This window comes from Mobula birostris, chromosome 3 (genome assembly GCF_030028105.1).
Source record: "Mobula birostris isolate sMobBir1 chromosome 3, sMobBir1.hap1, whole genome shotgun sequence".
Lineage (NCBI taxonomy): Eukaryota > Metazoa > Chordata > Chondrichthyes > Myliobatiformes > Myliobatidae > Mobula > Mobula birostris.
In genome coordinates this window covers 228,441,087-228,467,027 of record NC_092372.1, presented here as the reverse complement: position 1 = coordinate 228,467,027, position 25,941 = coordinate 228,441,087, and the positions used below count along the sequence as shown (strand labels likewise).

Sequence of the window (25,941 nt, the reverse complement as noted above, 5' to 3'; positions counted from 1 at the left end):
CGAGGCACAGCGACAACTCGCGGATACCTCCTCTTATTTACCCTTCGATCGTGACCCCACTAAGGAGCACCAGGCCATTGTCTCCCACACCATCACCGACTTTATCCGCTCAGGGGATCTCCCATCCACTGCTACCAACCTTATAGTTTCCACACCTCGCACTTCCCGTTTCTACCCCTTACCCAAGATCCACAAACCTGCCTGTCCTGGCAGACCTATTGTCTCAGCTTGCTCCTGCCCCACCGCACCCGTTTCTGCATACCTCGACACGGTTTTATCCCTTGTTCAATCCCTTCCTATCTATGTTCGTGACACTTCTCACGCTCTTAAACTTTTCGATGGTTTTAAGTTCCCTGGCCCCCACCGCTTTATTTTCACCATGGATGTCCAGTCCCTATATACTTCCATCCCCCATCAGGAAGGTCTCAAAGCTCTCCGCTTCTTTTTGGATTCCAGACCTAATCAGTTCCCTTCTACCACCACTCTGCTCCGTCTAGCGGAATTAGTCCTTACCCAAGGTGTAGCCCTGGGCACCCGTATGGGTCCTAGCTATGCCTGCCTTTTTGTTGGGTTTGTGGAACAATCTATGTTCCAAACCTATTCTGGTATCTGTCCCCCACTTTTCCTTCGCTACATCGACGACTGCATTGGTGCTGCTTCCTGCACGCATGCTGAGCTTGTTGACTTCATCAAATTTGCCTCCAATGTTCACCCTGCCCTCAAGTTTACCTGGTCCATTTCCAACACCTCCCTCCCCTTTCTTGATCTTTCTGTCTCTGTCTCTGGAGACAGCTTATCTACTGATGTCTACTATAAGCCTACTGACTCTCACAGCTATCTGGACTATTCCTCTTCTCACCCTGTCTCTTGCAAAAATGCCATCCCCTTCTCGCATTTCCTCCGTCTCCGCTGCATCTGCTCTCAGGATGAGGCTTTTCATTCCAGGACGAGGGAGATGTCCTCCTTTTTTAAAGAAAGGGGCTTCCCTTCCTCCACCATCCACTCTGCTCTCAAACGCATCTCCCCCATTTCACGCACATCTGCTCTCACTCCATCCTCCCATCATCCCACTAGGAATAGGCTTCCCCTGGTCCTCACCTACCACCCCACCAGCCTCCGGGTCCAACATATTATTCTCCGTAACTTCCGCCACCTCCAACGGGATCCCACCACTAAGCACATCTTTCTGTCCCCCCCCCCTGCATTCCGCAGGGATCGCTCCCTACGCGACCCTTGTCCATTCATCCCCCCCATCCCTCCCCACTGATCTCCCTCCTGGCACCTATCCGTGTAAGCGGAACAAGTGCTGCACATGCCCTTACACTTCCTCCCTTACCACCATTCAGGGCCCCAGACAGTCCTTCCAGGTGAGGCGACGCTTCACCTGTGAGTCGGCTGGGGTGATATACTGCGTCCGGTGCTCCCGATGTGGCCTTCTATATATTGGTGAGACCCGACGCAGACTGGGAGATCGTTTCGCTGAACACCTATGCTCTGTCCGCCAGAGAAAGCAGGATCTCCCAGTGGCCACACATTTTAATTCCATGTCCCATTCCCATTCTGATATGTCTATCCACGGCCTCCTCTACTGTAAAGATGAAGCCACACTCAGGTTGGAGGAACAACACCTTATATTCCGTCTGGGTAGCCTCCAAACTGATGGCATGAACATCGACTTCTCTAACTTCTGCTAATGCCCCACCTCCCCCTCGTACCCCATCTGTTATTTATTTATATACACACATTCTTTCTCTCAATCTCCTTTTTCTCCCTCTGTCCCTCTGACTATACCCCTTGCCCATCTTCTGGGTCCCCCCTCCCCGCCTTGTCTTTTTTCCCGGACCTCCTGTCCCATGATCTTCTCGTATCCCTTTTGCCAATCACCTGTCCAGCTCTTGGCTCCATCCTTCCCCCTCCTGTCTTCTCCTATCATTTTGGATCTCCCCCTCCCCCTCCTACTTTCAAATCTCTTACTCACTCTTCCTTCAGTTAGTCCTGACGAGGGGTCTTGGCCTGAAACGTCGACTGCACCTCTTCCTAGAGATGCTGCCTGGCCTGCTGCGTTCACCAGCAACTTTGATGTGTGTTGCTTGAAATTCCAGCATCTGCAGATTTCCTCGTGTTCCTTGTTCTGATTGTTTTCTTTCTTGTAAAATTTATGTTATTTTTTTCTCGTGAGGGTTGCCTATCTGACACGGTGAACCTGTGATGCTGCTGCAAGTAAGTTTTTCATTGCACCGGGTGTAGAGGACAATAAACTGACCCCTTTTTGACCCCTTCTGGGGTCATACAAAAAGACACCGCCATGCCTTGTTGTACTCTGTCCCTTCCCCTCAGCTCCAATTGTCCACCGTTGTTCTTTGTGTCCTGATGAGGAACCTCGACTTTTTCAGTGTTTTCAGTTACATGAAGAGTAAAAGGGAGGTGAGAGTTGATATTGGACCACTGGAAAGTGATGCTGGTGAGGTAGTAATGAGGGACAAAGAAATGGGTAATGAACTTAATGGGTACTTGGCTTCAGTTTTCACTGTAGAAGACACTACCAGCGTGCCAGAGGTCTGTGAGTGTCAGGGAGCAGGAGTGAGTGCCATTGCTATTACAAAGGAAAAAGTGCTAGGGAAACTCAAAGGTCTGAAGGTGGATAAATCTCCTGGACAAGATACATGGGTAACACACACAAATGCCGGAGGAACTCAGTAGATCAGACAGCATCTGTGGAAAAGAGTACAGTCAACGTCTCGGGCCGAGACCCTTCATCAGGACTGGGAAAAAGATGAGAAATCAGAGTTTGCTCAGTTTAGGACCCATGATGAGAATATCCCGGGGGGGTATGCAGTCAGCACAATGACAGCAAAATGACAAGGCAATTTGTGTGTGTGTGTCTGAGTGTGCATGTGTGGGGGGGGGCAGAGTAAGTGTGTGGGGGGTGAGTGTGTGTTTGTGTATGCGTGGGGGGTGAGCATGTGTATGTGAGTGTGTATGTGTGGGTGTGGTGGGTGAGTGTGTCTGTATGTGTGGGGGGTGAGCATGTGTCTGTATGTGAGTGTGTGTGAGAGAGGGATGTGCTTACCAAGTGCTCTCCATCTCCACTCTATCCTTAGACCTTTTTGCTGCCCTAAGTTAGTGTAAAAGATGAATTGTGAGGTAGCGCTCACGGGTCCCTAGGGATTCGTTTCATGTGGCATTGTACTGGCATTACCTCCAAGAGGATCACAACCTCATTGGAGGGTTTGGAGGCTCGGGTGCCTCGATGACCCGGAGAGCTGTGTGGGCTGGAGTCAGGGCTTGATGCTCTGGCTACTGGAAGGACCCAATCATCAAGCCATGACTTCACCCAGCATAGCTCTACGGGACATCGAGGCACACGAGCCACCAGCACAATTGGTGGATGCAGGGTCAATTTCAACGTTTAAGAGAGACTTAGGTAGGTACATGGTTAGGAGGGGTATAGAGGGCTATGATCTGGATGCAGGTTAACAGTTCAACATTATCTAGATGGGCCGAAGGGCTTGTTTTTGTGCTGTAGTGTTCTAAGACTCAATAATAAATCTGATCGTGATTCAGCTTGCATCTATTTCCTGTACTTGCATCTGATCGTGATTCATATCCTTCCATTCCCTGTACATTCATGTGCCTTTTTAAAAGCCTCTCCAATGCCATTTTGTTTTTAAAAGAGATTTGTAAAAGGTTTTTCAAATTATTTTTAAAAAGCAGGTTTTTAAAAAATCTGCTTCCACCACTGTCCTAATAGCCTGTTCCAGACAGCCACCACCCTGTTTAAAAGTAGTTTTGCCCTGCACATCTCCAATAAACTCCCCCCTCCCCACATTTGAAAAAATGCTCTCTATTAGGTGGCCCATGTGTTCAAACCGAATGGTAAGTTAAGTCCCAATCAAAAATCATTAAGTTACCCAGACTTCCCACCTCTCCTGGAAGTTCTGGGAATCTCCCGCATATTGATAGCAGCTCTCTGACGCCCACAAATTATATACAATATTCCAGAAATCGATTTTTTTGAGATCGAGTGAGAGGGAGGGAGAGAGAGAGAGTTACCTTTTAACTGTTACCTTTTCTCTGCCTTCGATGGACTCCAGTAGTTTTCAACACATATATTGTTAGTTGAACACAAGAGGGCGCCTCAGACACGAGTAACTTCACTAAAGCCTTCTGAGTTGTGGGCGCACAGCCTAACCTCCCCACACAGAACCTCAGCCCCTTGTGCTGCAGGAAGATGCAGATTTACATTTATTTATCACAGCTGCAGTGAAGTGCATCATTTACACAGACAAACAACACAACCTGAGGATGTGCTGTGGACAGCCGCAAGTGTCTCTGAGTAGTGTACATGCACACACCATCCCAGTACAGTCACGCACACACACACACACACGCACACACAATCCCTTGCTACACCAGGAACAGTAGAGAGAAAAACAACGGAACCTTAACAGAAGCTTACCCAGAGGCAAGGCCTCTTTCGAGCCGAAGCCTGACATTCCTACTCTCACCACTGGCCTACTCCCAACAATGCACACACATCATCTCAGTACAGTGACACACTCAAGAACCCATCCCAGTACAGTCACTCACACACCACATCCCAATACAGTCACAAACACATTCACATGCGCGCGCGCGTGCGCACACACACACACACCACATCCCAGTACAGTTAAACACTTACCCATCATCCCTGTACAGTCACTCTCTCACATAGACCATGCCTGCACAGTGATTCACACACATACCATCCCAGTACAGTCATACACACACACACACACCCCTTTCCAATACAGTCACACACGCACACACTCTACCCCAGTACTGCCACACATACACACACCTCCAACCCCAGGACAGGCGGCCTCCTGACTTCCCCAGTGGACTCACAGTCCTAGGGCCTCGGCCATTGATAGGAATGAGATCTTCATGGCCTCGGAGAATTCCTAATTTCTCCAGTTTACGAGTGTAGTAGCAGAAGATATACCAGTAAAAGTATACCAGAGGCCCAATCAGCAGCGGGAGCACAGCACAGTGAATTAAATAAGAGTACAGAAGGGACAAGCGGGGCAGCCATTGTTGGGAGTAGGCCAGTGGTGAGAGTAGGAATGTCAGGCTTCGGCTCGAAAGAGGCCTTGCCTCTGGGTAAGCTTCTGTTAAGGTTCCGTTGTTTTTCTCTCTACTGTTCCTGGTGTAGCAAGTGGCTGTTGTGTGTTCTTCATCCCGGATATTGGAGTCCGGAGACCCAGAGCCTCCCAGGGAACTACATGTGTGTGAAGTGCATCTGGCTGCAGCTCCTTGAAGACCGTGTTAGGGATCTGGAGCAGCAGCTGGATGACCTTCGGCTTATACGGGAGAGTGAGGAGGTCATCGGTCAGAGTCACAGGGAAGTGGTCACCCCTAAGCTGCAGAAGGCGAGTAGCTGGGTGACCGTCAGGAGAAATGGAGATGTAAACAGGAAATTAGTACAGAGCACCCCTGTGGCCACTCCACTTAATAATAAGTATACTGTTTCAATCAATAAGTATACTGTTTTGGATACTGTTGTGGGGATGACCTCCCGGGAGAATGCCAGGGAGATCGGGTTACAGGCACCGATTGTGGGTCCGTGGTGCAGAATGGAAAGAGGGAGAAGAGGGGAACAGTAGTGATAGAGGACTCACTAGTCAGGGGAACAGACAGGAGACTCTGTGAACACGAACAGGATACCTGAATGGTATGATGTCACTCAGGTGCCAGAGTCAGGGATGTCTCGGATCCCGTCTACAGCATCTTAAAGAGAGGGAGAGCAGCCAGATGTGTTGGTACATATTGGTGTCAATGACGTAGGAAGGAAAAGCAATGAGGTCCTGAAGAGAGAATTTAGAGAGCTAGGTAGAAAGCTGAGAAGCAGGACCTCTCAGGCAGTAATTTCTGGATTGCTGCCTGTGCCACGCGCCAGTGAGGGTAGAACCAGGATGACTTGGCAGATAAATGCGTGGTGAGAAACTGGTGCAGGGAGCAGGGCTTCAGGTTCATAGATAATTGGGATCTCTTCTGGGGAAGGTATTACCTGTTTAAATGAAACGGGTTGCACCTGAACCCGAGGGGGTCCAATATTCTCGCGGGCAGGTCTGCTAGAGCAGTTGGGGAGGGTTTAAACTATTAGGCAGCGGGTGGGAACCGAGTGAAGGGACTCAGGATAGGACAGATGGGGAAAAAAGCAGAGATAGCGTGCAGTCAGATTGTCAGGAAGGGCAGACAGATGATAGGACAAAATTGTAGCCAGCAGGGTGAGTATCAGTGAATTAGGGGTGCAGAATCAAAAAGGGTAGCAAATACAGCACTTGAAGTGTTGTATCTCAATGCACGAAGTATAAGAAATAAGGTGGATGATCTTGTTGCGTTATTACAGGTTGTCAGGTATGATGTTGTGGCCATCACTGAATCGTGGCTGAAGGATGGTTGTAGTTGGGAGCTGGATGTCCAGGGTTACACGTTGTATTGGAGGGATGGGAAGGTAGGCAGAGGGGGTGACATGGCTCTTCTAGTAAAGAATGGCATCAAATCAGTAGAAAGGTGTGACATAGGATCGGAAGATGTGGAATCCTTGTGGGTTGAGTTAAGAAACTGCAAGGGTAAAAGGACCCTGATGGCAGTTATATACAGGCCTCCCAACAGTAGCTGGGAGGTGGACCACAGATTACAACAGGAAATAGAAAGGCATGTCAAAAGGACAATGTTATGGTGATCATGGGAGATTTTAACATGCAGGTTGATTTGGAAAATCAGGTTGGTAATGGATCTCAAGAGAGTGAGATTGTTAAATGACTAAGAGATAGCTTTTTAGAACAGTTTGTTATTGAGCCTGCTAGGGGATCAGCTGCATTGGACTGGGTGTTATGTAATGAATCAGAGGTGATTAAGGAGCGCAAGGTAAAAGAACTGTGATCACAATATGATTAAGTTCAGCTTGAAATTTGATAGGAAGAAAGTAAAGTCTGACATAGCAGTATTTCAGTGGAGTAAAGGAAATTACAGTGGTATGAGAGAGGAGTTGGCCAAAGTAAATTGGAAGGAGATGCTGGCAGTGATGACAACAAAGCAGCAATGGCGTGTGTTTCTGGGAAAAATGAGGAAGGTGCTTTAACATCTGCCGGACGATGCTGAGGATGTTCTACGAGTCTGTGGTGGCCAGTGCTATCATGTTTGATGTTGTGTGCTGGGGCAGCAGGCTGAGGGTAGCAGACACCAACAGAATTAACAGACTCATTCGTAAGGCCAGTGATGTTGTGGGGATGGAACTGGACTCTCTGACGGTGGTGTCTGAAAAGAGGATGCTGTCTAGGTTGCATGCCATCTTGGACAATGTCTCCCATCCACTACATAATGTACTGGGTGGGCACAGGAGTACATTCAGCCAGAGACTCATTCCACCGAGATGCAACACAGAGCCTCATAGGAAGATATTCCTGCCTGTGGCCATCAAACTTTACAACTCCTCCCTTGGAGGGTCAGACACCCTGAGCCAATAGGCTGGTCCTGGACTTATTTCAAAATTTACTGGCATAATTTACATATTACCATTTAACTATTTATGGTTCTATTACTATTTATCATTTATGGTGCAACTGTAATGAAAACCAATTTCCCCCAGGATCAATAAAGTATGACTGTGACTATTTGTGTATTCCAAATATGAAGAAGTACTCAAATGGAAAAATAGTACAACCGTGGCTGACAAGGGAAGTCAAAGCTAATGTAGAAACAAAAGAGAGGGCATACGACAAAGCAAAAATTAGTGGGAAGATAGAGGATTGGGAAGCTTTTAAAAACCTACAGAGAGCAATTAAAAAAATCCTTAGGAGGGAGAAGATGAAATATGAAAGCAAGCTAGCAAACAATATCAAAGTGGATAGTAAAAGCTTTTTCAAGTAAGTAAAAGATAAAAGAGAGCTGAGGGTGGATTTAGGACCGCTAGAAAATGAGGCCGGAGAAATAACAGCAGGGGACAAGGAGATGGCAGATGAACTAATGAGTATTTTGCATCAGTCTTCACTGTGGAAGACGCGAGCACTGTGCCAGATGTTGTAGTGTGTGAAGGAAGAGAAGTGAGTGCAGTTATTATTACAAGTGTAGATATTATCCACCTATTTTAGAGGATCAAGAACCAAGAACCATACATTTAAGGCAGCTTTTCTTCTTCAAAAATCTCCTTCTTAAGTCCACCCTCCACCACCTCCAGTTTAAGTTCCATGTGGATTATTTTGGAGGATCAAGAACCAAGAACAAGCGAGAAGGTGCTGAAAGACCTAAGGGTACATAAGTCACCCGGACCAGATGAACTGCACCCTAGGGTTCTGAAGGACGTAGCAGTAGAGATCGTGCATGCATTAGTAATGATCTTTCAAAAATCAGTGGACTCTGGTATGGTGCCAGAGGACTGGAAAATTACAAATGTCTCTCCATTCTTTAAGAAAGGAGGGAGGCAGAAGAAAGGAAATTATAGACCAGTTAGCCTGACCTCAGTTGTTGGGAAGATGTTGGAGTCAATTGTTAAGGATAATGTGATGGAATACTTGGTGAAACAGGACAAGATAGGACAAAGTCAGTATGGTTTCCTTCAGGGAAAATCTTGCCAGGCGAACCTGTTGGAATTCTTTGCGGAGATTACAAGCAGGATAGATAAAGGGGATGTAGTGGATGTTGTATATTTGGACTTTCAGAAGGCCTTTGACAAGATGCCACATGTGAGGCTGCTTACCAAGTTAAGAGCCCATGGCATTACAGGAAAGTTACTAACATGGTTAGAGCATTGGCTGGTTGGTAGGAGGCAGCGAGTGAGAGTACAAGGATCCTTTTCTGGTTGGCTGCCCGTGACTAGTGGTGTTCCGCAGGGGTCAGTGTTGGGATCACTTCTTATGCTGTATATAAATGATTTAGATGATGGAATAGATGGCTTTGTTGCCAAGTTTGCAGATGATACGAAAATTGGTGGAGGGGCAGATGGTGTTGAGGAAACAGGTAGGATGCAGAGGATGAGACATTATGAGAATGGGCAAGAAAGTGGCAAATGAAATACAATGTTGGAAAATGCATGGTCATGCAATTTGGTAGAAAAGTAATAAATGTGCAGACTATTTTCTAAACAGGGAGAAAATCCAAAAATCTGAGATGCAAAGGGACAAGGCAGTCCTTGTCCAAAACACTCTCAAGGTTAACGTGCAGGTCGAGTCGGTGGTGAAGAAGGGAAATGGAATGTTAGCATTCATTTCAAGAGGTCTAAAATACAAAAGCAGGAATGAGATGCTGAGGCATTATAAGGCACTGGTGAGGCCTCATCTTGGGTATTGTGAACAGTTTTGGACCCCTCATCTTAGAAAGGATGTGCTGGCATTAGATTGGGTCCAGAGGAGGTTCACAAGGAGATTCCAGGAATGAAAGGGTTATCAATCGAGGAACGTTTGATGGCTCTGGGTCTGTACTAACTGGAATTTAGAAGGATGAGGAGAGAGCTCATTGAAACCTTTCAAATATTGAAAGGCCTAGACAGAGTAGATGTGGAAAGGATGTTTCCCATGATGAGGGAGTCTAGAACAAGAAGGCACAACCTCAGGATAGAGGGGTGCCCATTTAAAACAGAGATGCGGAGACATTTCTTCAGCCAGAGGGCGGTGAATTTGTGGAATTTACTACCACAGGCAGCTGTGGAGGCCGGGTCGTTGGGTGTATTTAAGGCAGAGCTGGACGGGTACTTGATTGGACACAGCATTAAAGGTTACGGTGAGAAGGCTGGGAAATGGGGCTGCGGAGGGGGAGAAAGGCTTAGCCATGATTGAATGGTGGAGTAGACTCGATGGGCCAAATGGCCTAATTCTGCTCCCATGTCTTATGCTGTTGAAAGTGTGGAACCTGTATGGAATGAGCTGCCAGAGGAAGTAGTTGAGATAAGTAGGATACTTTTGGGGGACTAACAGTAGCGAGCAGTTAGCATAATATTATTACAGCACCAGTGACTCAGAGTCGATTCTGCTGGTTTCCTCCGCGTGCTCCAGTTTCCTCCAACATCCCAGGTTAGTAGGTTTATTGGTCACATGGGTGTAATTGTGTGACATGGGCTCATTGGGCCAGAAGGGCCTCTTACCGGGCTGCATCTCAAAATAAATAGCAGATGGAAGATAGAACATTACTATACAGTACAGACCCTTTGGCCCACAATGTTGTGCTGACCCTTTAACCTACCGTAAGATCAATCTATCCCTTCCCTCCCACATAGCCCTCCATTTTTCTATCATTCATGTGTAGCATCATCAAAGAGGTCTTCAAAGTTCAAAGTAAATTTATTATCATATGTCACCATATACCACCCTGAGCTTCATTTTCCTGTGGGCATACTCAATAAATTCATAATTGCATCAATGAAAGTCCACATCAATTTGGGTATTCAGCCAAAGTGCAAAAGACAGCAAACTGTGCAAATACAAAATGAAATAAATAATAATTAAATAAATAAACAATAAAAATCAAGAATGTGAGATGAAGAGTCCTTGAAAATGAGTCCATCATTCGTGGGAACATTTCAAAGGTAGGGCGAGAAAAGTTGAGTGAAATGATCCCCTTTGGTTCAAGAGCCTGATGGGGGGTAACAACAGTTCCTGAACCTGGGGGTGTGAGTCCTGAGGCTCCTGTACCTCCTTCCTGATGGCAGCAGTGAGAAGAGAGCATGTCCTCGATGGTGGGGGTCTCTGATAACGGTTGCTGCTTTCCTATGACAGTGTTTCATGTAGATGTGCTCAATATTGCAGAGGGCCGTATCATCTACTTTTTGTAGGATTTTCTATACAAGGACATTGGTGTTTCCATAGCAGGCTGCGATGCGGCCAGTCAATATACTCTCTACAAAAGTTTGTCGAAGTTTTAGATGTCACACCAGAACTTTGCAAACTCCTAGGGAAGTAGCAACACTGGCCTGCTTTCTTTGTGATTGCACTTACCTGCTGGTTCCAGGACAGGTCCTCTGAAATGACAGCACCAAGAAGGCGTACAGGAGCGAGATATACCAGCTAGTAGAGTGGTGTCGCAGCAACAACCTGGCACTCAACGTCAGTAAGACCAAGGAACTGATTGTGGACTTCAGAAAAGGTAAGATGAGAGAACACAGAGCAATCCTCATGGAGGGATCAGAAGCGGAGAGAGTGAGTGGCTTCATGTTCCTGGGTGTCAAGATCTCTGAGGATCTGACCTGGACCCGACATGTCAATGCAGTTATAAAGAAGGCAAGACAGTGACTATACTTCATTAGGAGTTTGAGGAGATTTGGCATGTCAACAAATACACTCAAAAACTTCTATAGATGTACCATGGAGAGCATTCTGACAGGCTGCATCACTGTCTGGTATGAGGGGCGGGGGGGGGTCGCTACTACACAGGACTGAAAGGCTACAGAAAGGCATAAAAAATTAGTCATCTCCATCTTGGGCACAACCCTCCGTAGTATCCAAGACATCTTCAGGGAGTGGTGTCTCAGAAAGGCAGTGTCCATTGTTAAGGACCTCCAGCACCCAGGGCATGCCCTTTTCTCACTGTTACCATCAGGTAGGAGGTACAGAAGCCTGAAGGCACACACTCAGCGATTCAGGAACAGCTTCTTCCCCTCTGCCATACGATTTCTGAATGGACATTGAACCCATGAACACCACCTCACTATTTTTGTGTTGTGGAGAGGAGAGACTTGCAGCATGGGCAACTGCTGGTCTTCCATACAACCTTGCCCAGGCCTGCGCCCTGGAGAGTGAAGACTTTCCAGCCACAGATCCAGGGTCTCGCAAGACTAACGGATGCCTTTATATATATATATATATATATATATACACACACACACATATATATACACACAATTGTTAAATTAAATTAGTAATACAAAAAGAAAAATAAAAAATGGTATTACTAATTTAATTTAACAATTGTGTGTGTATACTGTAACTCATAGTGAAGGGCAGGAGCTGGACTTGGCTTGATTGTCCTGGGCTATTTGAGACGCACACCTACGGGAGCATTTAATGGTAGTGGGAGCTTGTCCCTGGTAACCACGTCCATCTATAACAACCTCAGGGAACTAGTGTATAATTATCACTCTTATTTCCAGCATCTACATTTTTATGATATATTTTCTAATTTTGTTTTCATATCTGATCAACACCAATGAAGGTCTATCCCAGTACAGTGCTCACTACTGCAGTAGAGCCTGTCTGGAAGACATGGTCCAGTCTTCGAGTTGAATCTGATCCTGCAACCCACAATCAATGCCTTCAGGAACGTAGAGTAGAAAGACAATAGATAATAGACAATAGACAATAGGTGCAGGAGTAGGCCATTCGACCCTTCGAGCCAGCACCACCATTCACTGTGATCATGGCTGATCATCCACAATCAGTATCCAGTTCCTGCCTTATCCCCATAACCTTTGATTCCGCTATCTTTAAGAGCTCTATCCATCTCTTTCTTGAAAGCATCCAAAGACTTGGCCTCCACAGCCTTCTGGGGCAGAACATTCCATACATCCACCACTCTCTGGGTGAAAAAGTTTTCCCCCAACATTCTAAATGGCCTATCCCTTATTCTTAAACCGTGGCCTCTGGTTCTGGGCTCACCCATCAGCGGGAACATGCTTCCTGCCTCTAGCGTGTCCAATCCCTTAATAATCTTATATGTTTCAATAAGATCCCTTCTCAGCCTTCTGGTTTAAAAGAGCATAAGACATGGGAGCAGAATTAGACCATCAGCTGATCAAGTCTGTTCAGCCATTCCATCATGGCTGATTTATCACCTCTTTCAACCCCACTCTCCTGCTTTCTCTCCGTAACCTTTGATGCCCTGAATTGTCAAGAATCTATCAACCTCTGCCTTAATATACCTTACTACTTGGCATCCGGAGCCGTCTATGGCAATGAATTCCACAGATTCAGTACAGTCTGGCTACAGAAATTCATCTTCATCTCTGTTCTCAATGGATGTCCCTCTATTCTGAGGCTATGCCCTCTGATCCTAGACTCCCCCACTGCAGGAAACATCATCTCCGCATATAACGAAGGGTCTCGGCCTGAAACGCCGACTGTCCCTCTTCCTACAGATGCTGCCTGGCCTGCTGCGTTCACCAGCAACTTTGATGTGTGTTGCTCTCCGCATATACTCTATCTGGGCCTTTCAATATTCGATTGGTTTCAGTGAGATGCCCCCTTCATTCTTCTAAACTCCATCGAGTACAGGTCCAGAGCCATCAAACACTCCTCATACGTTAACCCTACCATTCCCGGGGTCACTCTCGTCAACCTCCTCTGGACCCTGTCCAATGTCAGCACAGGAATGATGGTGGGGAGGAGTGTGTGTGGAGGGTGGGGGTAACAGTTGGGTCCATCACTCTCATGTGTCCTCTGGACCCTCCCCTATGCCAGCACATTAGGTAAAGGGCCCAAAACTGCTCACAATACTCTAAATTGGTTTATGATATGATTATGAGGACACGCAGTCCTCTTTTATTGTCATTTAGTAATTCATGTATTAAGAAATGATACAATATTTCCTCCGGTGTGATATCACAAAACACAAGACTGAAAAAAATTAACAAAACCACATAATTGTAAGATATAGTTACAACAGTGCAACAATACCATAACTTGATGAAGAAGTCCATGAGCACAGTAAAAAGTTCAAAGTCTCTCAAATGTCCCACATCTCACGCAGCTGGGAGAAGGAAGAAAAACTCTCCCTACCATACCCGACCACGGTCCGACTCTGAGTCATCCGAAAACTTCGAGCTCTGATCAGCTGTCCGACACCGAGTACCGAGCGCCATCTCTATCGGAACGATTCGACCTCCATCTCGGTCGCCAACAGCAGGCAAGGCCGGGAATTTTGAGGCCTTCCCTCCGGAAGATTCTCGATCGCGCAGTAACAACAGCAGCGATCTAGCATTTCAGAAATTTCTCCAGATGTTCCTCTGTGCTTTCACGTCCGTCTCCATCAGATCAGAATTGTCCACGGCCCCTATTTAATGGATACGATTTCATTTTTCACCGGAGGGCAGCGCACGTGCGGCGTGCTGCTCTCTCTCCTCCCGCCGATCATTGGGTTTGACCAATGTCTTGTTTAGCCTCGACCTTACATCCTTGCTTTGTCATTCTAGTTCTCGCAAAATCAATGTGTCACAGTGTGCTCTCGGAGGACTGGACCCAAGTGCAGGGGAACAGCGGGCTTTCTCTGTCACGGGGGTCACTGGCATCGACTCAATCCTGGCGCTGTGGACAGCAGGCTCATGACTCGACCCAGGAGCAGAGGGACGGCACAGTCCCCACGCAGAGATGGACACAAGAGGTTAGACATAGGAATGCCATCAGAGCCTCGGGGGAGCAACTGAGCAACATTGCGAGGTAATTCATTCTCTCCAAACAGTGACTCTGCAAAGGCACTGGACGAGAGTCCTCTTTAAATAACCACAGAATGCGGGGAACATGTGCCAGCCACAGTTAACCACCAGGTTAAACCAAAAGTACAAGGGCTTAATGGCTATAGTTAATTAGTAAGTAGAGGTGCTCAAAAACCCTGGATGCTCAACGTTCTACGTGGGCTGCAGAGGCTCGTGACAGAACGTTAACATTGCATTTGCAAAAGGACAAAATTAAAGCCGTAAGAACAGAGACAGGAAACAGTTTGAGTGCTTAAACTTGTAATCTGACAGTGCCGTTCTTGTCAGGAAAGGTAGAGGAGGCTTGACCCAAAAGCAGAGCAGCGGAGACCATTCAGCAGTGAGCGATAACTCCAATAATAGATCGCAAAACAACAAGCCACGAGGGGCCACAAAACGAGAGAGAACAGGAACTAAACACGACAGGGAACAAGGTCAGCTTTAGACAGGGAGAGTGAAACTAGGAGAAACTGGGGCCAGCTGGTTCGAGGAGTGAACGAGCACAGTGGATGAAAACTGGGGTTAAATAGGCTGCCGGTGACGAGGCTGGAGTGAGCAGCAGGTGAATCCTATTAGCTGGGTGGCGACTGGGAGAGGCCTGCACCTGCAGACTGGGAGATGTCAATGGGAGCAGGCCTGACAACGTGGGTTTCCTCCAGGTGCTCTGGTTTCCTCCCACATTCCCAGGACACACGCGTTAGTAGGTTAATTGGGAGTGATTGGGAGGCATGGGCTCATTGTGCCTGTTACCACGCTGTATCGGTAAAATATGGGAGGTGGGTAACCTCATCAGCTGTGTAGCCGGTACTGAGCGCCCTGTACTGAGGCGTTGGAGAGGAACTATTCATAGCATGGAGGGACAGAGAAACAAAGTGGAGGGAGGCTTGATACAGTCAAAACAGAAGCAGTGGAGGGCCTGGACTGGAGTTGTATGTGGGCCATAACTGGTAAATGACAAGGTTTATTCTTTCAGATATATCAGTGAAGCAGTTGAACTTTTATGTCATCCCTTCAGCATAGGTCTCTCTTAGTAATGGAACGTAGAGCATACAGTACAGGAACAGGCCCTTCGGCCAAACTAATTAAACAAATAATGGCTAATTAACTGAATTTCTAATGCTTGCGCATACTCCATATCCCTCCATTGTCAGGAAATGTAGAGGGGGCTTGTCCCAAACACGGAGCAGTGGAGAAGATTCAGCGGTGAGTGATAACTTTAATAATAAACTGCAAAATAACAAGCCACGACAGGCCACAAAACAAGAGAACAGATACTTAACATGACCAAGGTAACTAAAGGCTCGGAGCAACTGGTTGAGGCTGGCTGGCTCAATGAGTGAACAAGAACTGTGGCTGAGCTTTCAACCTGATGGCTTGAACTTCTGTTAATTGCACCCCCACTTCACCATTCCGCATTCCTGTTTCCCTCTCTCACTTTTTTCCTTATCTGCCCATCACCCCCCCTTCCCAGTGCTCCTCCTCTTTCCCCTGCTTCCATGGGCCTCTGCCTACTCCTATCAAATTCCCTGTCGTCCAGCCCTTTATCCCTTTCACCTCTCAGCTTCCCAGCTCTTTACTTCACCCCTCCCTGTCTCCCAGTTTCACCAATCACTGACCACTTTGTACTTCTTCCTTGCCTAACCCCCCCCCCACCACCTTCTTGCTCTGACTTCCCATCCAGTCCTGATGAAAGGCCTCGGCCCAAAACATCAACTGTTTATTCCTTTTCGTGGATGCTGTCTGGCCTGCCGAGTTCCGCCAGCATCTTGTGTGTGATACTGTGGCTGAGAGCGGGGTTTAAATAGGCTGCCGGTGATGGGATGGAAATGAGTGGCAGGTGAATCCTGTTAGCTGGGTGGAGACTGGGAGGTGTCTGCTGGTGCAGGCCTGACAATTCCAAATTTAAAATGATTGAAAATGGTATATTATCCAGACACTGATTATCCTAGCATCAAAAAGTGGTCAGATCTTAAAACCAAGACTCCATCTGCAGCAGCACGATAAACTCGGGTTTATAAATTAGGAAGTCTTTTACGATAAAATCTGATAAATAAGATGTTGCCATTTTATTATTTAGTTAGTTATTTAGTGATACAACACTGAACAGTCCCTTCCAGCCCACTGAACGGCACCACCCTGGCACTCCCCGATGTGACCCTAGCCTAATCACAGGACAATCACAGTGGCCAGTTGACCCACTAACCCGTACGTCTCTGGACTGTGGGAGGAAACCGGAGCACCCGGAGGAAACCCACACAGTAACAGAGAGAATGTACAGACTCCTTACAGAATTGAACTCTGGCATAGCATCATGCTGACCGCTGCGTTACTGTGGCGCCTTAATGGTTGCTCTTACTAATCGTGTGAAATCGATTCATATTCCGATTTATTTATTAGATTTACATTCCGGTGCCAACATCACATGTTCACAATGTTCAGAAGAACAACACATCACAACAACGGCAAAACTAGCCCTTCTCCCATACCTAGTACCCACCCACAGACAGGCCCTCCAACCCCAGGACAGGGAGCCTCCAGGCCTCCAGTCCTTGGCCCCGGACTCAGACTTCAGGCCTCATTAAATAGAGAAATGTTTCACATTGAAATGGGACCTTGCGGCCCGTCTCATCCAAAATGACCATAATGTTCCTCCACGCTAAGCCCATCTGCTCAGATTAGGCCCATGTCCCTCTACTGCCTTCTCACCCAAGGGTAGAACCGTGTAGGCCCTTCGGCCCACAATGTCGTGCTGACCTTTTAACCTACTCCAAGATCAATCTAACCCTTCCCTCCCACATCATCCTCATTTTTCTGTCATTCACCTCCCTATCGCAGATGTGCCTACCATACCACTTCTTGTGCCTCTACCATCTCCCTCCCAGTGTGTACCAAACACCCACCTCTCTCTGTATAAATAACCTGACATTCTACTCCATCCCCCCACAGTCTCCTCCAATCACCTTAAAGTTGTGTCCTTGTCTATTAGCCATTTCTGCCCTGGGAAAAAGTCTCCAGCTGTCCACTCGATCTAAGCCTCTTATCGTCCTGCACAACCACTATCAAGTCACCTCTAATCCTCCTCCACTCCAGAGAGGAAAGCCCGAGCTCACCCAACCTTTCCTCACCAGACATGCTCTGTAATCCAGGCAGCACCCTGGTGAATCTCCTCTGCACCCTCCCTAAAGCTTTCACGTCCTTCCTACAACGAGGCGACCAGAAATGAACACAATATCTTAAGTGTGGTCTAACCAGGTTTTTATAGAGTTGCAACATTACCTGGAGTCTCTTGACCTCAGTCCTGCAGCTAATGAAGGACTACACACCACACTCTTTCTCAACCACCCTACCAACTTGCAGTCATGTGCATCTGCTCCTATGTTTTATGCCCTTATCATTATATCTGCCCCCAACATCTCCTCAAGTGGCTCGTTCCAGATCATCATTACCCTCTGTGTGAAAAACTTACCAATCAGATCCAATTTCAATCCAATCTCTATCTTTACAAAAGTTTGATGAGTGAGTTTATTACAAGTATTTATTGGAGAATTAGGCTGTTCCATCATGGCTGATTTACTATCCCTCACAACCACCTTCTCCTGCCTTCTTGTGTTCTCAATATTTATTGTTTATTTATTTATTTAATCGATCTATTTAACTATCTGTTTGCTTATTTATTTGTTTACCCAGTTTGTTGTCTTTTGCACTCCTGTTGAACACCCAGTTGGACAGTATTTCATTGATTTTGTTATGGTTATTACTCTATGGATTCATTGAGTTTGCCCATAAGACAATGAATCCCACGGTTGTATTTGGTGACATGTATGTACTTTGATAATAAGTTTACCTTGAACTTTAAACTTTCTCCCTGTAACCTTTGACACCCTGACTAATCAAGAACCTATCAACCTCCACTTTAAATATACTCAATGACTTGTCCTCCACAGCTGTCTGTGGCAATGAATTCCACGGATTCACCATCTGGTTAAAGAAATTCCTCTTCATTTCTTTTCTAAGTCCTGCTATTCTGAGGCTGTGCCCTCTGGTCCTAGACTCCCCCACTATAGGAAACATCCTCTCCACGTCCACTCATCTAGGCCTTTCAGTGTTTGATCATCTCCTCCCACTCTCCGGATGTTGCTCACCTCCCGAGCAACTGATTGCAGTGTTCCTCATCCACATCCTGTCTGATCAAAATAGTCAGCATGCCAGACTCCAGAACATCTCCACCGACAAGACCAGAACACATCGGACTTGCTGCTTCACATCATCGGCTGCTGGGGTTCTCATCTGGACCACTGTCACATCCAAATGCTGGTGAGACAGGTTGCTAACAAAGCCACTCTCTTTTCCAGTGAATACGCTTTCGATCACTGCAACCCGCCCCCCGTAATTCCCTTCGGGAGTTGTGCATCTGAACCGCCTGTGTGACCGGCCGTTACTACGGCGTCCTCAAGGATTCGGTGAACTGGACTCTTGAGAATGCAGGTAGAGCTGCCCTGGCCACTGGTAGAGTCAACTTTGGACCAGATCAAAGCAATTGGGCCTGGGTCAGAGAGCGATAAACGAACCAAAGTTCAGCCAGTTTAGGCACTGAGCCAGATTAAAAGATTAAGGAGTCGAGGCTGGGGGCGAACATCGAGGCTGAGGGTGAATGATGTTCAGCTCACTACCCCATTAGGCAATGCAATCGTCTCTGATCTGAGCCGACATTTACGTGCCGGGCAGCACCTAATTAATTAGCTTGTTTATTTTGGCTTTTTTTCTTTAAGATGTGCTGGGTGCCTTCCCGGCTACTGCTGCATTCTTCGCGGATAGGTATCTGTCCGCGGCCCAGGGGTTAGGGTGGTGGGACACTGGGGAGTCATCTGTTTCCATCAGGGCAGGCAGGTCATCTTCTCCTAGGTCAAGGTTTGTCATCTGCTGTGGAAGGCTTGCTTGACTGCTTAGTCTCGCACATTTTTAGATCATACAGTTCTTTGTAATGACTCAAACCATCCTGCAAATATGCCCTAACCCAATGTACCCTTTCAAAATTAAAGTCATACTTTATCATTGCAGCGAAAACCTCATGCAGTTGCTTCACGTTCACTACTGCATTCAGTTTCGATTGTTATCCTTTCCTCTTCCAATTGCATCAGCTCTTCATCTATCAGTTCTTGGTCATGGGATGCCAAAACCTCTTCAACATCATCTTCGTCAGCTTCCACAAGCCAAACTCACTTTGTCCTTGCTTTGTTCACCACGATCGAAACATTTAATTATGTCTAGTTTTATGCTAAGTGTAACACCCTTACGAGCTCTTTTAGGCTTTTCCGATACCATAGGACTCACCTTGCAAACAGATGCTCACAGGAACGTGTTTAAACAATGCCGGTGAGAATGCCGTTCCGAGGGAGAAGCGGCTGCTCAGGGCGCGCGCTGCCTTTTTTTGCGCGCTGCCTTTTTTCGTAACAGTGAAAACACCTTCTGTTAGCGAAAACAGGTAACTAATGTAGGTCTTTCGTAACAGTGAGGTTTCGTAAAGTGAACGTTCGAAAAACGGGGGACACCTTGTAATGTAACTTTGTTGTTCAGTCATTAAGTCGAGTTCGACTCTTCGTGACCCCATGGAACATAGGGTCCACAGGGTTTTCATGGCAAGATACGGAAGTAGATTTCCAGGTCTTTCTTCCACAGAGACACTGCTGCCCAGGTTGGGACCCGGCTGGGATTGAACTCAGGACTATCTGCTTTGACGTCCAGTGCTGATGCCACCTCACCACCAGCCAGCCCCTGCAGTGTTATACTGTTTACTTTTTGACTTGTGTCATAAATGCACATTATTATTTGTTAATTTACTAGTGGTAATATTACTTCATGTGCTGTGTGTGAGTTATATGCACTGTGTTGTGTACCTTGGTCCGGAGGAACATTGTTTTGTTTGGTGGTGTACATGTTGAAATGATAATAACTTGGACTTATAGAGTCACACGGCAGGGAAACTGAGGTAGCAATTACTCCCAAGCAAACTAAAGCTGCTCAGAGACTGAGCGTGGGGGATTGACACTGCGTGATGTTCTCTCCACCAATGATGAAGTTTTCGGTCGATGAAGGAATGTTCCATCCCTTACTGAGAAACCAACAAAGACAAACAACCTTATAACGATAAAACCAATGAAACTAAGCTAGCGATATAATGAAATACAGAGTCTAAGGGTACTCAAGCAATCTTAAACGTATTTAAGCGATGAGCAAAGTGGCCAACAAGGAAGTATCAGTCCTGGCTGCCTCCAGCCAGACTAAAACCGAACCAAAGACAAAACATGAAGATAACACTATATTCTTCACTGCTACCACGCCCCCAACCCATGTGACGTTACCCGTAATAAACGCACAACACAGAATACATAACAGACGGACACAGAAGAGACACGTGGTCCCTTCACAGGCCGTTCAGCCCAGCTCAGCCACACCAGCCAACTTGTTCACTCAAACTTGTCCCATTTCCCCGCACTTGGCCCACATCCCTCTAAACACTTCCTCTCCACTTTAACTCACGAAGCAGTCCTGGTGAAGAGAGCAGCCTAGAAGCACAATGGACACACAAAGTCGCAGGTGCTGGGTGAGCTTGGCGGCTTGGGCAGCACCCATGCCAAGAAATGTTCCCATCCAGTCTGACACATTCTTACTGAGGCAACACAGGAAACATTCTGACAGAAAGCGTCATGGCTCAGTACGGTAACGGCTTGGCCTGTGAACGCAACAAACCGCAGAGAGTTGTAGACGCAGCTCAGTACGTCACGGAAACCAGCCTCCCCTCCATGGACTCTGTCTACACTTCACACTGCCTCCGTAAAGCAGGCAATACGATCAAATACCCGACCCACCCCCAACATTCTCTCTTCTCCAGGAGGAGAAGATGGCGGCGTGACACAGCTCGCAGCGGCCACTCCGGTGATGATGTCTGTTATTTGTCAAGTAGGGTGCCATGCACAATCCTGATTTGATGGAGACGGATGTGAGAGAACGGAGGAACATCTGGTGAAACTGCTGAAATAGCTGCTGTGTGGTCCAGAATCTCCGGAGGGGAAGGCCCTGAGTCCTCGCCTTTGCTTGTTGCTCGGCGGCCGGGGCGGGGTTGAAGCGCTCGGCAGAGGATGGTGCTCGGAGAGACTGTGTCAGAGGGGCTGCTTGGAGGCTCAAAGTTTTCGGACGGACTCAGAGTCTGCTGTGGTCGGGTGCTTCCAATGGTGCTGCATCGGCGAGTTGGTGGTGCTTGGAGGTTCATGGCAGGGAGAGTTCTTCCCTTCCACTGCCTGAGTGGGATGATGAGTCTATCGGGACTTTGAGATTTTTTACCGTGCCCATGGTCTGCTCTTTATCATATTATGGTATTGTTGCATTGTTGTAACTATATGTTATAATTATGTGGTTTTGTCAGTTTTAGTCTTGGTTTGTCTATGTGTTTCTTGTGATATCATTCTGGAGGAATGTCGTATCATTTTTTAATGCATGCATTTCTAAATGACAATGAACGAGGACTGAGTGTCCTCATAATCTAATCTAATCTAATCCCCTCTCCCATCGGGCAGAAGGTACAAAAGCCTGAAAGCACGTCTCAGCAGGGTCAAGGACAGCTTCTGTTCCTCCGTCGTCAAAGTCTTGAAGGGACCTCTTGTGCAATAAGATGGACTCTTGAGCTGACAATCTACCTCGATGTGATCTTGTACTTTGCTGCCTGCCTGCACTGCGCTCACTCTGGAGCTGTGACAATCTATTCTGCAGTCTGTACTTCCTCAATGCACTGTGTAACGATCTGATCTGTACGGACCGTGTGCAAGAGAAGAGTTTCACCATATCTCAGTAAATGTGACACTAATGAAGTTCAAAGTAATATTAATTATCAGAGTACGTACATGTCACCACATACAATGCTGAAATTCTTTTTCTGTGGGTATACTTTAGCAAATCTATAGGACAGTAACTGTAAACATCAGGAACTGTAAACAGATTGTGCAAAAGCAGATAGAAATAAATAGCAATAAAATCAATCCAATTTCTATGCCAAATAGACAACATCAGAATCTGAATCACTTTATTGCCAATATGTGAAACGTACCAGAAAACATAAGACCATAAAGGTGTAGACTACCAAATGTTGACAGGACTAGATAGGGTGGATGTGGAGAGAATGTTTCCTATGATGGGCTGCTGGTCAGATTGAAGCTGAGGGGCTTCAGGGTCCCTATGCCCACCATCCTACTAGGTAATGTGCAAGCCATAGAGAACAAGGTGGATGATCTTAAAGGGAGACTCACCTTCTGCAGGGAGATGCAGAACTGCTGTGTATTCTGTTTCACTGAGATCTGGCTCTCCCCTGCCACCCCCGACTGTGCCATCCGACCGGAGGGATTTTCGATCCATCAGATGGACCGCACGGCGTCTTCGGGCAAGACGAGCGGAGGTGGTGTCTGCCTACTGATCAACCTTGCGTGGTGCTCGGACCCAGTGGCACTGACAAGCTCCTGCAGCCCGGACCTGGAACACCTGTCGGTGAAGTGTCGTCCCTACTATCTGCCACAGGAATTCACCTCGGTCATACTGACAGCAGTCTACATTCCCCCCCAGGCAGACGTGGAGTGTGCTCTGAACATACTGTATGCCAACATCAGTGAACTTGAGACCAGGTATCCGGAGGCTTTGCTCATTACAGCCGGGGACTTTAACCAGGGCAATCTCAAAAAAGGCACTGCCAAAGTTATACCAACATGTCTCCTGCCCCACTAGAGGTCTGAATATACTTGACCACTGCTACACAGCAGTCAAGGATGCCTACTGTTCCGTCCCACGACCTCACTTTGGAAAATCGGACCATCAGGCCGTACTCCTCCTCCCGGCTTACAAACAGAAACTGAAGCGGGAGGTCACGGTGTCAAAAGTAGTGTCAGGTTTGACGGAGGAAACAGATGAGGTCCTCCGTGACTGCTTTGAATCAGTGGACTAGTTAGTATTCAAGGACTCGGCAGCTAACCTTGATGAGTGTGCCTCAGCTGTCACGGACTTTATTTGGAAATGAACGGAGGACTGTGTGCCTCGCAAGACGATCCGGGTATTCCCTAACCGGAATTAGGCCATTCGGCCCATCGAGTCTGCTCTGCCATGGCTGATTCATTATCTCTCTCAATCCCATTCTCCTGCCTTTTCCCCGTAACCTATGACATCCTGATTAATCAAGAACCTATCAAACTCTGCCTTCAATGACTTGGACTGCACAGCCATCCATGGCAATGAATTACACCTCTGGCTAAAGAAATGTTTTTGCCCCTCTGTTCTAAATGGGCTTGCCTCACTTCTGTGACTATTCCCTCTGGTTATAGACTCGTCCACTATAGGAAACATCCTCTCCACATCCACTCTACCTCGACCTCTCAATATTTGATAGGTTGCAATGAGATCCCCTTCCCATTCTTCAAAACTACAGTGAGTACAGGCCCATCAAATGCTCCTCGTATGTTAACCCTTTCGTTCCTGAAATCATCCTTCTGAACCTCCCTGGAACCCACTCCAATGCCAACATATCTTTTCTCGGATAAGAGGCTCTAAACTGCTCACAGTACCACAGTGTGGTCTGACCAATGCCTTATAAAGCCTTGGCATTACACCCTAAATGGGCAGATCTAAAAAGTTCTAAAAAGGATGCATGGTAATCGAGTGAGCTGGGTGACTTGTGAGGGGGAAATTCAGGAAAGCACCATTTCTGAGAGTTTTTTTTTGTACATAGCATCCCTGGATTCAGAAATAGAGGATGCAGGGATCTAAATGATGGAAGCTATGTTGAACCTTCAGAAAACTGTGGTAATGCTAGTGGTTATTTGTATCATGAGTTAACCGAGATTTATACCAATGAGAAAGATTCGTACATCCCAAGGAGAGTGCAAAAGTAAATGTTCCAAAGACAGCCATTATTTATTAATGAATGAAGCCATGGAGGCGAAGATTGCATTGACGTCAACCTCCCCTCGCCCCTCCTCCCTCATCCATAACGGTGTGAACGGATCACCCAATCAGAGGACGGGAGCGCCGGCCGTGGCTCCGCGCTCTCCGCCCTTTCTAGAAGGTGACTGGTTCGCCGGAGCAAGGCGGCGCGCGATTGGTGGAACGTGCTCCGCCGAAGGCGGGGACGAAGAGCAGGAGAAAAACAAAGATGGCGGAGTGAAGCTGAGGCGGCGCCGGTCGGCTGCTCGGTGGTGGTGTGGAGGAGCGTGGCGCGGCGCGTTTACCAGGGAAAACACCCCGTGAATCCCGGCGGAGCGGCTTCCATTTAGGGCGGAGAGTTCGAACTGAGGATGTCGGCGGTGGAGGAGAGGGAACCGGCGCCCGCGGCTTCCTCGGCTGGAGGCGGCGGGGCGGCGGCGGCCTCGGTCCCCCCGGACTCCCTCCACCACGGCCCTCCCTCTAACCCGTCGCAGGAAACCAACCGGCCCGAGCTGGAGGAAGGGCCGAGCTCGAAGAAGCGGCCGCGGCTGGAGGCCGACTCGGCCTCGGGCTCGAGTTCGGCGGGGGCGGCGGCGGGCGGTGCCAAGGCGGCCAGCGAGAACAAGCTGGAGGAGAGGCTGTACTCGGTGCTGTGCTGCACCGTGTGCCTGGACCTGCCCAAGGCCTCCGTCTACCAGGTACAGCACCCAAGCCGCCGCCACCTCCCAGCCACACTTAAAACATCTCTCCACATAGCTGCTAAATTCTCCATGATCCATTTTAATCCCGTTATTCTCATGTAGAAGGACAGGCTGTGCCATCTGACTGGACTCATCAGGTACCCAACCTCTTTTTTATTTATCTTAAAATATATATGTGTGTTATTTAATACATATTAGATATAAAATATTGTCATCATGGGAATACAACACTTCACAGAGCACTGTAAAAGGTCATTTATATTGTCTTAATTCTGTGTACTCGTGATTCTTGATCACATTTATAAAGCGTAATTTCACATGTTAAAATGTGGTCACAAAATGAGTCTGTGAAAACTAGTGCGTCTACAGATGTTCTGTAGACGTCGGTATAGTATTTTGAATTCTTATTGTCTCGGGAAGGCTGGGATGTGGATTAACATTTCTGTCAAAGGCGGCGTATAGGGAGTGATTTTCAGTTCTTGTAATTGTTTTCTACCAAAGAAGCAGAATTTATTACACCTGTACAAATATTTAGGCGTCTATAATGTTAAATATGTAGCTTGATGTACAATACAGGAATTGTTATAAAACCAGAACGTTAATCCTATTCTCGACGCGCAATGCAGTGGTTGTTGGGTTAATTTTTTTTTGCAGTTGCTATGAAATGCAGTCTATTTCTTGGCACGCAAGGTGTGGCATCATGTTTTACGTACAGCTTACTAGTGGTCATGTCACTTTGACCACCGGTGGTCAGGTGTCTAGTCAGTTCCCTTTAAACTAATGGATGCAAGTTATTTAATCACATTGGTAGCGGGATGATTGAAAAGACCCAGTGAATTTCACATG

The 25,941-nt window shown here is 47.2% G+C and overlaps 1 protein-coding gene across 3 annotated transcripts in view; it reads left to right on the top strand.

Annotated features, from left to right (window-relative positions):
* Positions 1 to 24,601: 24,601 nt before the first annotated feature.
* The window catches only part of zftraf1 (zinc finger TRAF-type containing 1), a 154,490-nt gene continuing 153,150 nt past the window's right edge, over positions 24,602 to 25,941 (top strand). For 2 of the 3 annotated variants that reach the window (XM_072254289.1, XM_072254288.1), the window contains exon 1: positions 24,999 to 25,232. Coding sequence is in view for 1 of the 3 variants with exons in the window: in XM_072254287.1 (XP_072110388.1) it covers positions 24,766 to 25,092 (327 nt within the window). In the remaining 2 variants the exon portion in view is untranslated. Of the gene's footprint in view, positions 25,233 to 25,941 lie in introns of all 3 variants that reach the window. The other variant, XM_072254287.1, reaches the window with a different exon arrangement.